Here is a 13,785-nt window from a genome sequence, read left to right as displayed (position 1 = left end):
TGGGCAGGAGCGAATACCTAAGTGGTGGTGGAGCAGTAGTTGAGGATGGAATTAACATTCCATTGCTGTTAGGACCCAGCTTCAGGACAGAGTGGGGGCGGGGGGGTGGACGGGACACAGCCACATTTCATTTGCACTGTCAATGGGTGCTGGCTATCACTGGCTGCACCCCAGAACAATTCAAAATACAGAGCTTCAGCTTTAATTGAAAAACACATTAAGTTATTCTTCCTCGATCATAGAATAGTTCGTTTATGGTTTGTTTGTTACAAATGGTGCAAACATAGGAATAGTGTGATTTTCTAGATAGACCAAAAAAAAAAAAAAAAACAACCAATTCCCAACTCCTCACAGGAATCAGAGCTGTTTGGTCACTGGTGACTGTGGTTTAGCTTGATGCAGGCATGTATTTTTATCAAATGTTCCTGACATACAGCAACAAGAATCTTTAAGCAAGGTATTTGTGTCACTCCTATTGAATAGAACATGAAAAGAAGACACAAACCCCCAAGATAAAAAATGGGGAAATATGGCAGTGGAACTTATCAAATACTGTCTCATAAAGAGACACAACATGCTTTAGAGGCTTTTGACTGAGGAATCCCTAGAAATCCTTGTCCGGGGAATACAGAAGTAATGTGATTAGGGATAAACTTCTACAGTTAATGGGGTGTGACGGGGTAATGGCAGTGCTATTGTTGTAGGACCCTGGTTGCAAAAACATGGCAGCAGCCTCAATCTTTGTCACGCGGGAAAGAATTTCCATGTGGACAAACGCTAGTGTCAAAGCAAGATTTATTGGAAGAGAAAAGTAACTCCCATCCTAATCGTGGGAGGGGACTCCAAGTGAGGAGAGAACTGTGTGCAGGGGATGCTTGTATCCTTTAAAACCTCATTTCAAAGGAGTATCTTCAAAGACAAGGGGGAAATTCTGTCTTCCAGATCACCTGGCTCTGAGCCAGAAGCCTCAGAACGGTGTTATGGGTTAACTTTGTCAGTCCATTTCTAATGATAAACTGATCATTCAGGCACCGCCTCCTTGACAATGGCCTATTTAGGCTGTCACTTTCAGTGGTGAGTTGATAATGTTAATTCTGCCCCTGTCTCAGGGGCAGAAATTAAGACATGGAACGGAAATGAACGGAAATACAATTTTTATATTTTTAGAAAAAAAAAAAACTCAGGGACCAGGAAAATCCTAGCTGCTACTATCCCTTCTGACTCCTCACAAACTATATCCCAGCATTAGAAAAGGGGGAAGAAATGATGATCGAGTTCTATTCTATTAAGATCTAACTGTATCTAGGCCCAGCGCGACAGCCTAGTGGTTAAGGTCCTCGCCTTGTACGCCCGGGGATCCCATATGAGCACCAGTTCTAATCCCGTAGCCCTGCTTCCCATCTAGCTCCCTGCTTGTGGCCTGGGAAAGCAGTTGAGGATGGTCCAAAGCCTTGGGACCCTGCACCCATCTGGGAGACCCAAAAGAAGCTCCTGGCTCCTGGCTTCAGATTGGCTCAGCTCCAGCCGTTGCAGCCACTTGGGAGGTGAATTATCGAATGGAAGATCTTCCCATATGTAAAAAAAGTATAATAATAATCTCTATGTTATAGTGTGATTGTGAGCATTAAGTTAATATGTGTAAACTATTTGGGATGTAGAAATTACCACAAATGTATTTATTATTGTTATAATTAGGTCCCTGCTAACTTCATTTACTCTCAGACCCTTTAAGCATTTCAGAACAGATAATAATCACTCCCTATAAATGGGAAAATTAAGATAAATATTGTATCCGCCTCATGTATCTTTACCAGCTTTTGAGCAAGAATCACAATATTTAACCCAACACTCAGCTAATGATTCAGATAGCCCATTTTATTATTCCTCTTTACTAGTGAGGGTCTTTATACACTCACTTAAAAGGGCCACACTTTTAGTTTAGTCGATAGTTTATTCTAGGGGACAAAGGCTTGTTGTCTTTGTTTAAGAAATAAGAATTTCTAGAACAAACTGCAAGAGTAAGTAAAGAAAGTTCAGAAACCGAGTTAAAAATCAGCCTCTCTGAACCCTGAGTTAAAGATATTTCATCTCCATAGTTTGCTCCCAGCATGCTCAGAGACAGCAAAATCAATAATAAACTCAAGAAAGGAGACAGAGTCATTTTTATGTAGTCATTAGGAATGCCTTTATTGCAATTCAAGAAGGCCTAAATTTGTCAGCCCCTCCCACCATCAACCACTATTGCTCATTCTGTAGCTACTTTCAGAAAGTTAAGTCTAAACTGTTGTTCAGTTGAGCCCCAGAGAGTGACAAAGACAAATTAATGGGAACCTTGTGTGCCAAAATAAAGTATGGACCCTGTCACCACCAATATATGTTAAGTCCATTAGGGTCATTTTTAATGAACTGAACTTTTCATTGGAAAGCTTTACCAAATTTGTTGAATTAAGGGAAAGAAACCTTTTATAAAATTGCAAGATAAACTAATTTCATTCTATGTGAAGAAGAAATGACTCGTAAAAAGTATTCTGCATTTATAGTATTTCAGATTTTTATCAAAGTCCGAGGAAATGATATGTATTAAAAACTATATCCTGGTATTAAGAATGGAACTACACATACATAGACAGCAGTGCGAGCTACAAGGACATTTGAGTCCCTGGGACAAGATTTTGAAACAGTCAGACTAGCCTCAAGGAAAAGCAAACTTTTAAATCATGTTCTGCTCACAAGGGTCAAAAAGCAAAGAGAAAGCAAAAGGATCTGAAACAACTGTCATATCCTCATTTTTCATTTGTGAATCGTGTGGTTTCATGTATGGCTGCCATGCCCTTTTCACAAAATGTTATGTCTGCTGAGTTGAAAGAGCAGATTAAAAAGGATCAGAGCTCTCTGTGGGCACCTCAAAGCCAGGACCAGCTCAGAATGCTCCAGAGCCTTCACTGTGGGGTAGCTGGTGATACGCTAGAGTCATGTTGGGTCTTTTTCTCAAGGTTGCCCCAAGTCCTTTTCTTCTGTAAAATAACATTTTGATTTCAATTTAGAGGAAGTGGATAGACAAAAAATTTAAATTTCCTCAAGCTATATGATTACCCAATACCCAGTAAAATAAAATGACGATGGTACCTATTGCTCAAATACATCTATAAGAAATATAGATGCATTAGCCCACTAAAGCTATTCAATTTTGACACTTAAAACAACATTAGAAATTCCAGTTTCAGGAGTTTTGTTTCCTCATACTAACAGCAGAAGAAGTAAAATGTGCTTAGAAGTTTGTTAGAAGTTTTTGGGCTGTTGTTTCTTTAGCTCAATAGCAATTGTTAGGCTTAATAAACCTAATACCAAGTCCCCCACAAAGTCCACTCTATCCTCCATATTTTTCAATTCATTATTCATGTGAAAAAATATTTATTAAGCACCAGTTACATGAAGTCCTACCTTCATAGGGATCCTGTCTAGTAAGGGAGATAGTTATTAGATAGTTTTATAACTGTTCTCAGAAAATTAAAAGGCATGCTAAGAAAGTCTAACTAGGTGTGGGACTTACACTTCGGTCTCCTCATTGTATATATATATATATTTTTTAAAGATTTATTTTTATTATTTTTTATTGGAAAGGCGGATATACAGAGAGGAGAGACAGAGAGGAAGATCTTCTGTCCGATGATTCACTCCCCAAGTTAGCCGCAATGGCCAATACTATGCCGATCCGAAGCCAGGAGCCTCTTCCAGGTCTCCCACGCGGGTGCAGGTTCCCAAAGCCTTGGGCCGTCCTCGACTGCTTTCCCGGGCCACAGGCAGGGAGCTGGAAGGGAAGCGGGGCTGCCAGGATAGAACCAGCGCCCATATGGGATCCTGGGCAGGAGGACCTTAACCACTGCGCCATAGTGCTGGGCCCCGCCTCATTGTATATTAAGTGGGGGATAATTAATAGTTTTTATCTCATTCAGTTGTTACTAGGGTTTATCTACGTTTGTTTATAATATACTTCAAAATTTGCCTGGTACCTAAGAAGCACTATAAACGTTTTTGATGAATAAATTAAATCAGCATTCATTTTTATGGAAAAAGGTTCAAGATTAGAGATTAGATACTTAGAGATTTCTTATATGTGGATGGTATTTAAAACTAAAATTACTGGTAAAGCTTAAGAGACAGCTGAAATCCAAGGCCTGAGGTATTGCAGTATTTAAAGTTTGAGGGGACTGGGAAGGAAGTGACCAGTGGAGAAAACACACAGTCAGGTCATAAAATTCAAAAAGAGAAAGAAGAAAGCTGTAGTCACTTGAAATGAATGAAGTGGGAAAATATAGATAAGAATTGGATTTCTCAGCAATACAGATAACATAAAGCCAATATTCATTTTTTTCTTCTTTATTTATTTATTTATTTATTTATTTATTTATTTATTTATTTTTGGAAAGGTAGATTTACAGAAAGGAGAGACAGATAAGAAAGATCTTCCATCCACTAGTTCACTCCCCAGGTGACTGCAATGGCTGAAGCTGAGCCGGTTGGAAGCCGGGATACAGGAGCTTCTTCCTAGTCTCCCATGGGGGTACATGGTCCCAAGGCTTTGGGACATCCTTGTCTACTTTCCCAGGCTACAAGCAGGGAACTGGATGGGAAATGGGACAGCAGGAACATGCACTGGCACCCATATGGGATCCTGGTGTGTGCAAGGCAAGGATGTAGTCATCGAGCCATTGCACCAGGCCCTAAAAAATGGTTCATGAACTACATTCTGATGGCTTTTCTCCTCTTGTAGAAGAACAGCCTCATGTTGGTTAATAGAGGCCCAGCTTTAATAAGATGCCTTCTAGCATCTTGATTGAGAATGTGCAACAGAAAGACTAAGAAGGAAGTACAGAATAACTGTGTCAAAGCTTTGAAAGAAACTGTCTTCTCAGAATTCATTGGAATTGCCAAAGATTTCGCATCAGCATTTCCTGCTAGCATGAAGTGCCACTGAAAGAAAATACATTCTTTAATACAGTCAGCTTTTGTTCCTCTTCTTTTGGCATTGAGCATTTTCTGCAAAGAAAGCCATTGAGGCATTTTCAGAGAGACCAGCTACCTTTCAAAGCCCAAACAGAAACATCATCGTTGCAAAATGTAGTCTGCTACATGAACAATGCCACTAAATATGGCTTTCCCAGTACTGCCTCCATGTGAAATGGAATGGTGCCTTTCCTCAGACTATTTCTGCTTAACAGCATTAGGCAGGAACAGTTGTTGAATTTTTCCTTTTCAAATAATTGTATTGATGATGGCATCAAAATTGCTATTTGTATTATGATTTTAATTTGCAGGAAGTCATTCTGTTCTTGGTTATGCTGCCAGGGCACCCTACGGTGTAGAAAACCCTCACCCTCAGGGCATGATTTGAGGATTTGAAGAATCTTTGAAAAGAAAAATTGGTGCTGTCAAATGTTACGGACCTGGACACCCTGGAATGATTCCATTTGGAGACTTCAGTATGAATCTCGTAGCTGGTGTAAATAATCTGTAGCTACAGATAGTTGTAAACTTAACATGCAAGTTGGGTAATACTTTCATAATTCCTTATCGGATCAAGGATCCTTGGCTAAAGATCTTGCATAATAAGTTTGTTTTTATGATTTAGGGATATGGATCTAAATAAGTATAGAACTACGTTTTGGTCTTTCATGTTCCAGCTGTATCTGTAAGTAATGATTTTAAATTTGCCTTAGAGTTTTAGCAAACTTAAAATGATTCTAATCCTAGAGGTTATTTAATTGAAAAGTTGTCTGTTTTCTAGCATCCAAAAACCATTTTTAATTTATTAATATTTAGTTATTATAGAAGCTTTTTTAAAAAATCTTCCCTTTTAACGTCATAGAATGACATTAACTAACTGAAGAGTTTTCACATTGGATTTTCTAATCTTGCATTTTAACAAGTGGAAAGTAAAATAAAGTAGAAATATAAATATGTTCTGCTTTCCATTTTTATTTTTCTTGTAAAGCAGCAACTTTTTTCTCACATTTCCAAATACCTCTTCAGTTTCCAAAATGGTCAGCTAGGGTTTAGGTAACTGTGCCCTTTCCAAAACACTTTATTCCATCAATGTCTCATGGATTGTTCAGAATCAGTAAGATTATTTTGCTTTTTAATTTGAGAAATGATTTGGTTAAAATATGATGAAACATTATTGCAAAAGATCCTAATGCCAGTGACGCATGAATTTTTTTTGGCCTCAAATGACATAATTATGTTAAAAAAATAAAAATTCTGTTTAATCCAGAGGATTACTAAAATAATATTTTATTTTTCCAATATGCTATTTCTCATATCACTCTGTGGTCACTACTTAAAGCTAAAATTTTGTAAAGGAAAAACTCATGAATCTTGTGCAAGTGTAAAGTGAATACCTATCAAAGATTTTATTTACCTAAATTAGTGTGGAAGCTAGTAAGATTGTATAATCAATTCAAAGGGAATGTAAAAAGCCATGTTTACTTAGGCAAATAAGAAATATGAAGTAAATCTAACTGGAAACAAAATGGATCTATCCAAGTAACTACAATGAATATATTCCACTAGATACAGTTAATCTGCATTTCTATGGACAAAAATAATTTACATTTTCAGTTTATTGCAACTTATAAAATGGCAAAATTGCTCAAAGACAATAGAAGCCAGGAAGGAGAACTTCACAGAATATCCAGTAATCTTTTTGGTTCATCTTAAGATCTTCTGCAGTTTTCCCTCTACTCTTCAATTTCCTCCTCTCTCCTCATCCTACTATTATACTACCACTCTTGTCTACAAATACTCCGAAAGAAAGAGGTGAAGAGTTATCACAACCCCTAAAGACACATTTGCTAAATGCAAATGCAGTAAGCCAGAAAACTATACCAAGATTAAGTACTTTGATGTGATTCCTTGCAACTGTAATTTGCACTTTAAAATGAGACTGACAGCATCAAAATAATATACCTACAAAGGTATCAACTTTGAATCAATGCAATGATTTTTTAAAAATCAACCATGTAAATGAGAGGAGAGAAGAATGCAATGGCAGAAAAGGAAATGTTGAATATGTTCATTCCAGACCACATATGTATAAAACTAAAGGTGATATAAAATGACCTAACCAAGGCTAAATTATCTGTTTGGCATTACATTAATAAAGCAGTTGCTTTTGTAATTTTGGTGCAAACTACTGAGTCCATAATAGCTACTAATAAAATAAACCAGTGAGAAATTTTGCAAATGAATTTGATTGCTATTTCACAAAAGAGACTATGATAATAATTCTAATTAAAGCATAAGATTTGTGTTAGTGAAATAAACAGGTAAGCCTACAAATAGAAGAGCAGATGGAAGCACCAACTGTTCATGTGCCAGATTTAGTTTGTTGTTTTTTCAAGCTCCTAGAAATGAAATGACTAAATGTAAAAATCATACCACTTCTGAGAATGAAGCCAGCTTTTGAAGAACTCATTTGTACATCCATTCTCTCACCTGTCAATAGTATTCCTAACAAAAAGAATTTATAACTTGTCCAAAATAAATTTTAGTCATAAGACATTTTTAGTGTCTTTTTGCACATCTGAGAGATTAACATAGTAACCAAAAAAAAAAAATCCACCAGCATGGATTGTACTGAGCGCTAAAGGTCCCTCTTTAAAGGCTCCAGTTCAACAAGAGCTACTTGGGAGAGGAGTCTTCTCACGGTTACGTTGAAACCGCCTAACTCACTTGCCTGCCCTCTCACTAACCTTGCTTCCTCCCTCTTGGAACTAGAAAACTAAGGGTAGTACACACAGATTTGAAGACCCAGAGAAGTGAGGAAAAGCTTCATATGAAAACATTTGCACTATCAGATACTTTGAACTATAATCCCCTGCCTTCAACAGGAGAGAATATGTTATATCATGCAGCATTTGCACTGGAATATTAAGAAGACTGCCAAGGGATCAAATTGCTTCTAATTGGTGTGAATTCGATGATAGTGAGTTGGGAGATGAGCCAATAAGGCTGTTTTTTATTTGATAACAGATTCATTTAAGGGACATAAAACAGATGTTTATTATTTTGTGGTTTCTAACACCAAATGTCCATACAACCAAAAATATATGTATGCAAGCTTATGTACTTTACATTCACACAAACACATGCACATGAGTGCTTCCAAAACTTTGTGAAAATAGAATTAAAACATGTTTATTTTAGTGCAAAATCTTTATGAACATTTTTGTGTAGTTTTTGAAATTTGTTTGAAACTCAGAGACACAAAAATTGTTTATCTGCTGGTTTACCATCCAAATGCCCAGAACAGCTGGTGCTGGGGAAGGCCAAAACCCAGCAATGGGCACTCCATCTAGGTCTTCCACACAGTGTGGCAGACACCCAGGAACTTGAGCTACCACCTTCTGCCTGCTAGGGTGCGCATTAATGGGAAGCTAGAATTAGGAGGAGCACTGAAATTGGAACCCAGGAACTCTGATGTGGACTGTACGCAGCCAAAGTTACATCTTAATTGCTATACCATACCTGCCATATCATGAACATAGTTTTTAAAAGTCCTCTCACATGCATGGGTTCAAAAATGTTTATATCAAAATAAACTGAAATTATATATTTATTTGAGAGGCAGGGAGACAGGGACAGAAAGAGAGCTTCTGCCTACTGGCTCACTCCGCAGGCCTGTAACAGCCAAGACTGAACTTGGCCAAAGCCAGGAGCCAGAAGTTCAATCCAGCTCTCCTACATGAGTGACGTAAAACCCCAGTTACTCAAGTCATCACCGCTGCTTCCCAGATCCTGCACTAGTAAGAAGGTGAAGTCAGGAACAACAACCAAGAATTCTGTTCATGGACCCCAGTGTAGGATGAAGGGGTCTTCTATCCTGCTAGTATGCCAAACACTCACACCCCCCCAAATTGTCTTTTTTAATTCCATTTTCCACATATTTTATGAGCATCTTTGTGTGAATGCATTTTTTTTTACTTACACATGCTATTTTAAGATAAACGAGTTTACCTGCTGCTCATGGAGCTTCAGTAGCAATCCCTTTCTGCTTTGTGGTTGTGCTTGTGGTCTATCTTCATAGTGTTGGAAAGAAATCAAATATACATTCATCATGTTATAGCAAAGAGAGCTGAGAATCCAGTTTGTACACCATTTATATTCTAGATTTCATCTGAGACTCACTTTGGGAGATAAGATATAAATCAAGTTAGCTATTTGTCATCCTACAAGCTTATATATGGAGTAAGAGATGGAAACCAAGACCTAAAATAAATGTGGGAATTGTCTATGGATCTCAATGTGTTTGCCGTCTCTACTAAATATTTCACTGTTTAGAAGAGGTAGGAAAACAACAGCCAACAATCCAAATTCAAATCATTCTATCACCAACCCCTTCCTTCTCACCCCCATTTGTGAAAGTATAATTTAATTTAATTTAATTTAGAGAAAACCAGGTAGCCAGAGAGAACTCAAATCCACTGGTTCACTCCTTCAAATGTCCACAACATCCAGGACTGGGCCTGGGTTGCTAGCAGTATCCTAACTCCTTGAACCACTACTTTGTCTCCCAGCACCTGCATTAATAAACTGGAGTCAGGAGCTGGAGCCAGGAATTGAATCCAGGTACTCTTATGTGTGATGTGGGCATTGTAACCACTTGGCTAAACACCCATTCTAAAGCACCATAACTAAAGTTTTATTGCAACACAGCCACACTCATTTCACATGACAGTAGTAGACTGTAGCAATCGCAATAGAGACCACGTGGCCTATAAAATCTAAAATATTTTCTGCTTGATTCTCTACAGAACAAGTTTGCTAACCATTGTTCTGTGGCAATGGTCATGGATATAGGCATTTGTAGGTAACAGAATCCTACTACAGGAAAGAATAATAAGATAAAGTTCTTTTTGCTGGCTTCTTTGCTCACAGACTTTGGCACCACATTATTAGTAAAATACCATTCATACAATATTATTAAAATTGGTAAGCCATAGAGCAAGCAGTTGGCCTAAGATGTGAATGCCTGCATACCACATTTAGAAGTGCCTGAATTCTGTTCCCAAGTCTGACTCCAGAGTCTAGCATCCTTCTAGTGCAGAGCCTAGGAGGCAGCTGGAAATAACTCAGGTGATTGGGTCCCTACCATGCACAAGGGAGGAAGGGAGGCCCAACCTGAGGTCATGTTGCCTAGCTCCATCCCCCAGGTGAGCCCTGGGTGATGGAGTGAATCAGTGAATAATGAATGAATGAATGAATGAAAGCAAGAAAGAAAAGAAAAGAAAAAAAGAAGAGGGAAGAAAAGAAAAGAAAAGAAAAAAAAGGAAAGGAAAGGAAAGGAAAGGAAAGGAAAGGAAAGGAAAGGAAAGGAAAGGAAAGGAAAGGAAAGGAAAGGAAAGGAAAGGAAAGGAAAGGAAAGAAAAGAAAGGAAAAGAAAAGAAAAGAAAAGAAAAGAAAAGAAAAGAAAAGAAAAGAAAAGAAAAGAAAAAGAAAAAGGGAGAGAGGAAGGAAGGGAGAGAGGGAGGGAGGGAAAACAGACAAGGTAATGATTTGCTTTCTTATAATTATTATATATGAAATAGTTTATTATACACTTTCCTTTATATCTACACCTGTGTTGTAAAATCCAATGCTTGTATATTAGTCATAATTCTTATTGCAGGAGCCAGGCAGGTGTGTGAAGGTACAAAAAGAGGGTTGAAATGATTCTGAGTGTACATTCAGATTTTGTTTCTTCAAAAAACCTCCTTCAGGTGATATTTTTAAAGAGAGAGCACTTTAAAAAAAAAAAAACTTCTGTGATACTATTTCCCTGAATATTCTATATGTGTCAGAAAATAAATAAGTCAAAAATCAGAGCAGGGGGGATTTTAATAATTCCTTGAGAATCATTCTGGGTGGCCATCCTCCTCTTCCTTTCTCTTGACGTTGTTGAATGGTGTCCTTTGCTGTCTCTGAGTTAGCTGTGACCAGATCCCTTCAGATCCCTTGCTGACTGTCTCTTGCTATGCCGGACAGCGTGCTGTGCTGTGTTGTGCTGTTCTGGATGGAGTGCAACTGTGCTGGCAAGACCACTTCTGATTCACAGGAAGCCTAGGAAATATCTTACTTGTGTTCCTTCCAGTTTGAAAACTTGGATGTGTTCACTGCTAGAATTTCAATTTCCCTCAGTATAGATATGAACCATTTTCACTTGCAAAAATTTAATGCTAAAAGCTTCTTATCGGTTCTTTCCTTTTCTGCCAAAGCCGAGGTTAGGAGGCCAGGTTTGCATAGCTCATCAACATGACTTCCTTTGAAAAGGTAATAGAATCATGGGGGGGAAAAGAACTTATCCCAAACTTTTTGCTCTGAGTTGTTAACTTTTGAAAATGATGGTTGTTTGCTCTGGGATTTTTTTCCCCTTTGCCTCTCCCAAGGTCATGCTGTCATGAACATGGTTGTTTAATGGGGGTGGAGACATAAGCTATTTTGGACCTTGGAATTTTTCCTACATTCTAGAGAAATACCAAGTTCTTACCAGTATGGCTTCTTTGGGAAGATGGGGTGTGGAGGAGGTGAGAAAACTTATGTGATTGCAGTCTCTGGTTTACTGTAACAAGTGTGAGGCTTTAAATCTGGAGCATGGCTGTCTCTAAGATATAAAAAGAATGGGAGCTCAGACTAATTCAAAGAATGTGTGAGGAATAAGACTTTGCACCATTCTTAGAGGCTTACCCAAAAAAAGTATCTTTGTACATATAAATAAATCTTGAGAGGCACATTGAACAGCAAAACAAAGAAACTTGCAGAATTTGAGATCCAGACTAAAACAAAATACTTCCTTAAATATCTCCAAGGGCTTATTATGTTAGAATTTTTAGTATCAGTATTAGTCTGCTGTAAGAATAGCCAGTATCCTGCAAGAAACACAAGTGCTAGGATTTAGAGTGAGGAGAAGACAGATTCACCCTCTGAAGAGCTAGCTCTGTGGGTGCTGAGAGCGAGTCAGCAGGTGGTCCATGGCTGGAATGTCTTACAGCTGGGAGTTCATATGATACGGAGCATGCAATCCAGAAACAGTGACCCATGAGCTCATGGACTAAACCGAAGCTCCCGTCGCAAGCCCTAAGTACATCGTGGGACAGGTCTAGACGGTGGAGGCAGATGGGATGCAGCCCTTCACCTCCCCTCTGGTACCCTACCTGGGACTTCTCATCCTGTCTTCTTCTTTGCTTGCCAACTGCAGGTTCATCCCAGAGGCCTGGTCTGCCTGTTCAGTTACCTGTGGTGTAGGGACCCAGGTGCGAATGGTGAGGTGCCAGGTGCTCCTGTCTTTCTCTCAGTCTGTGGCTGACCTGCCCGTTGATGAGTGCGAAGGGCCTAAGCCAGCATCCCAACGTACCTGCTATTCCGGACCATGCAATGGGGAAACTCCCGAATTTAATCCAGATGAAACAGATGGACTCTTCGATGGACTACCGGATTTTGATGAGCTGCATGATTGGGAGTATGAGGGATTCACCAAATGCTCTGAGTCATGTGGAGGAGGTAAGAAGTGGGGCTCTGGCTCCGACCCCTGCTGTTTTCTTCTCTATTTTCCATCTCTTTTCTCCCTGCATGCAACAGTATCATGTGACTGCCTCTGTTCCAAGAGCCATAAGCAGGGAACAGAGTGGAGGGTGGGGGCTGAACTGCAAAGAATGCTGAGGGAAAAACAGACACTTTCTCTTTGGGCTTGAGTAGCTCTCACTTTCAGCTGTGAGTGACCAACACAAGGAAAGCCTTGCTTTCAGTTGTCACTCTGACGTTTTGCAATGTGTTGTGGTAGATCAGAGTGAGAAGCGCTGTTGACACTGTCTTGGCTGTGCCCTCAGCATTTCAGTCTCAGTGATCTATGTCCTTGTCCCAGTCCATGCAGTATGAAGCAAGATCTCCATGGTAGCAAATTCTGCTATTTCCAAGAACAGGTTAGAGCACTTCCACATTACTCAGCTGATTTCCCAAACAAAGGGAATGAGCACCTGCAGGGAGATCAATGCTGCAGATGCCTGGGGCTAGAAGGAAACGTGAAGGTTCATGTCTGACACTGGGCACCTAGCACAGATGAACAAACCAAGGTGGAAGAATGCTGAGTGACTTGTTCCGAATCACGCAGCCACCAAGCAATAGAGCTGACACCTAGGCCTTCATCCTCTATCTAGAGTCTTTCTAACATGATATCCTTTTTAAAGGCTTAAAGAATTCCTGGAGCTTTCTCATTATGTGTATTGCTTAACAAAAGTTTATTGTTTCCATGTGCATTCACCTCATTCTGTTCAGGTGTGTTTCACGTGGATCGGATAATGGCCTCTGACTTTTAAAAATTTCATGTACTTAATTAGTTCTATGTATTCATAGGATATAATATTTCCTATAGAACTCATAACTGTAATTCGCAGGCATATAATTCTATATATTCATAGGGATACTTTGATTATACGTATGTTGTAGCAAGATTTAACCAAGACATTCTCTTCAGGTTTTGCATTCCTTCAGGTATTATGAACAGTGCTATAGTAAAGTATCAATTCTTCAAGCACACAATGTTTCTTACAACTGGAAAAAATACATATCAGATTTATCCTACTATTGCCTTTCATGTCCACTCCCAAGAGAGGTGTTGATAGGTGAGGAAGTGCTGGGTGATTCTTTGCCAAGTCCTTCTCATGGGCTCCTAGTAATACCTTTGGGGACATTGAACTTCTACATTCCAAGCAAAGTTTTTATTTAACCGACACAAAAAAAAAAGGTTCTAAAAGT

General features: G+C 38.9%; 1 protein-coding gene across 2 annotated transcripts in view; it reads left to right on the top strand.

The window, feature by feature from the left end:
• ADAMTSL1 (ADAMTS like 1) overlaps positions 1-13,785 on the top strand; it is a 385,347-nt gene that overhangs the window by 199,441 nt on the left and 172,121 nt on the right. For both annotated transcript variants that reach the window (XM_041004529.1, XM_041004530.1), the window contains one exon: positions 12,233-12,534. In XM_041004529.1, coding sequence (XP_040860463.1) covers positions 12,233-12,534 — 302 coding nt within the window. The remainder of the gene's footprint in view (positions 1-12,232; positions 12,535-13,785) is intronic.

Source organism: Ochotona curzoniae, unplaced genomic scaffold (assembly GCF_017591425.1).
Source record: "Ochotona curzoniae isolate NIBS_2020 unplaced genomic scaffold, NIBS_Ocur_1.0 scaffold_3208, whole genome shotgun sequence".
Lineage (NCBI taxonomy): Eukaryota > Metazoa > Chordata > Mammalia > Lagomorpha > Ochotonidae > Ochotona > Ochotona curzoniae.
This window is presented reverse-complemented; position numbering and strand designations above follow the sequence as displayed.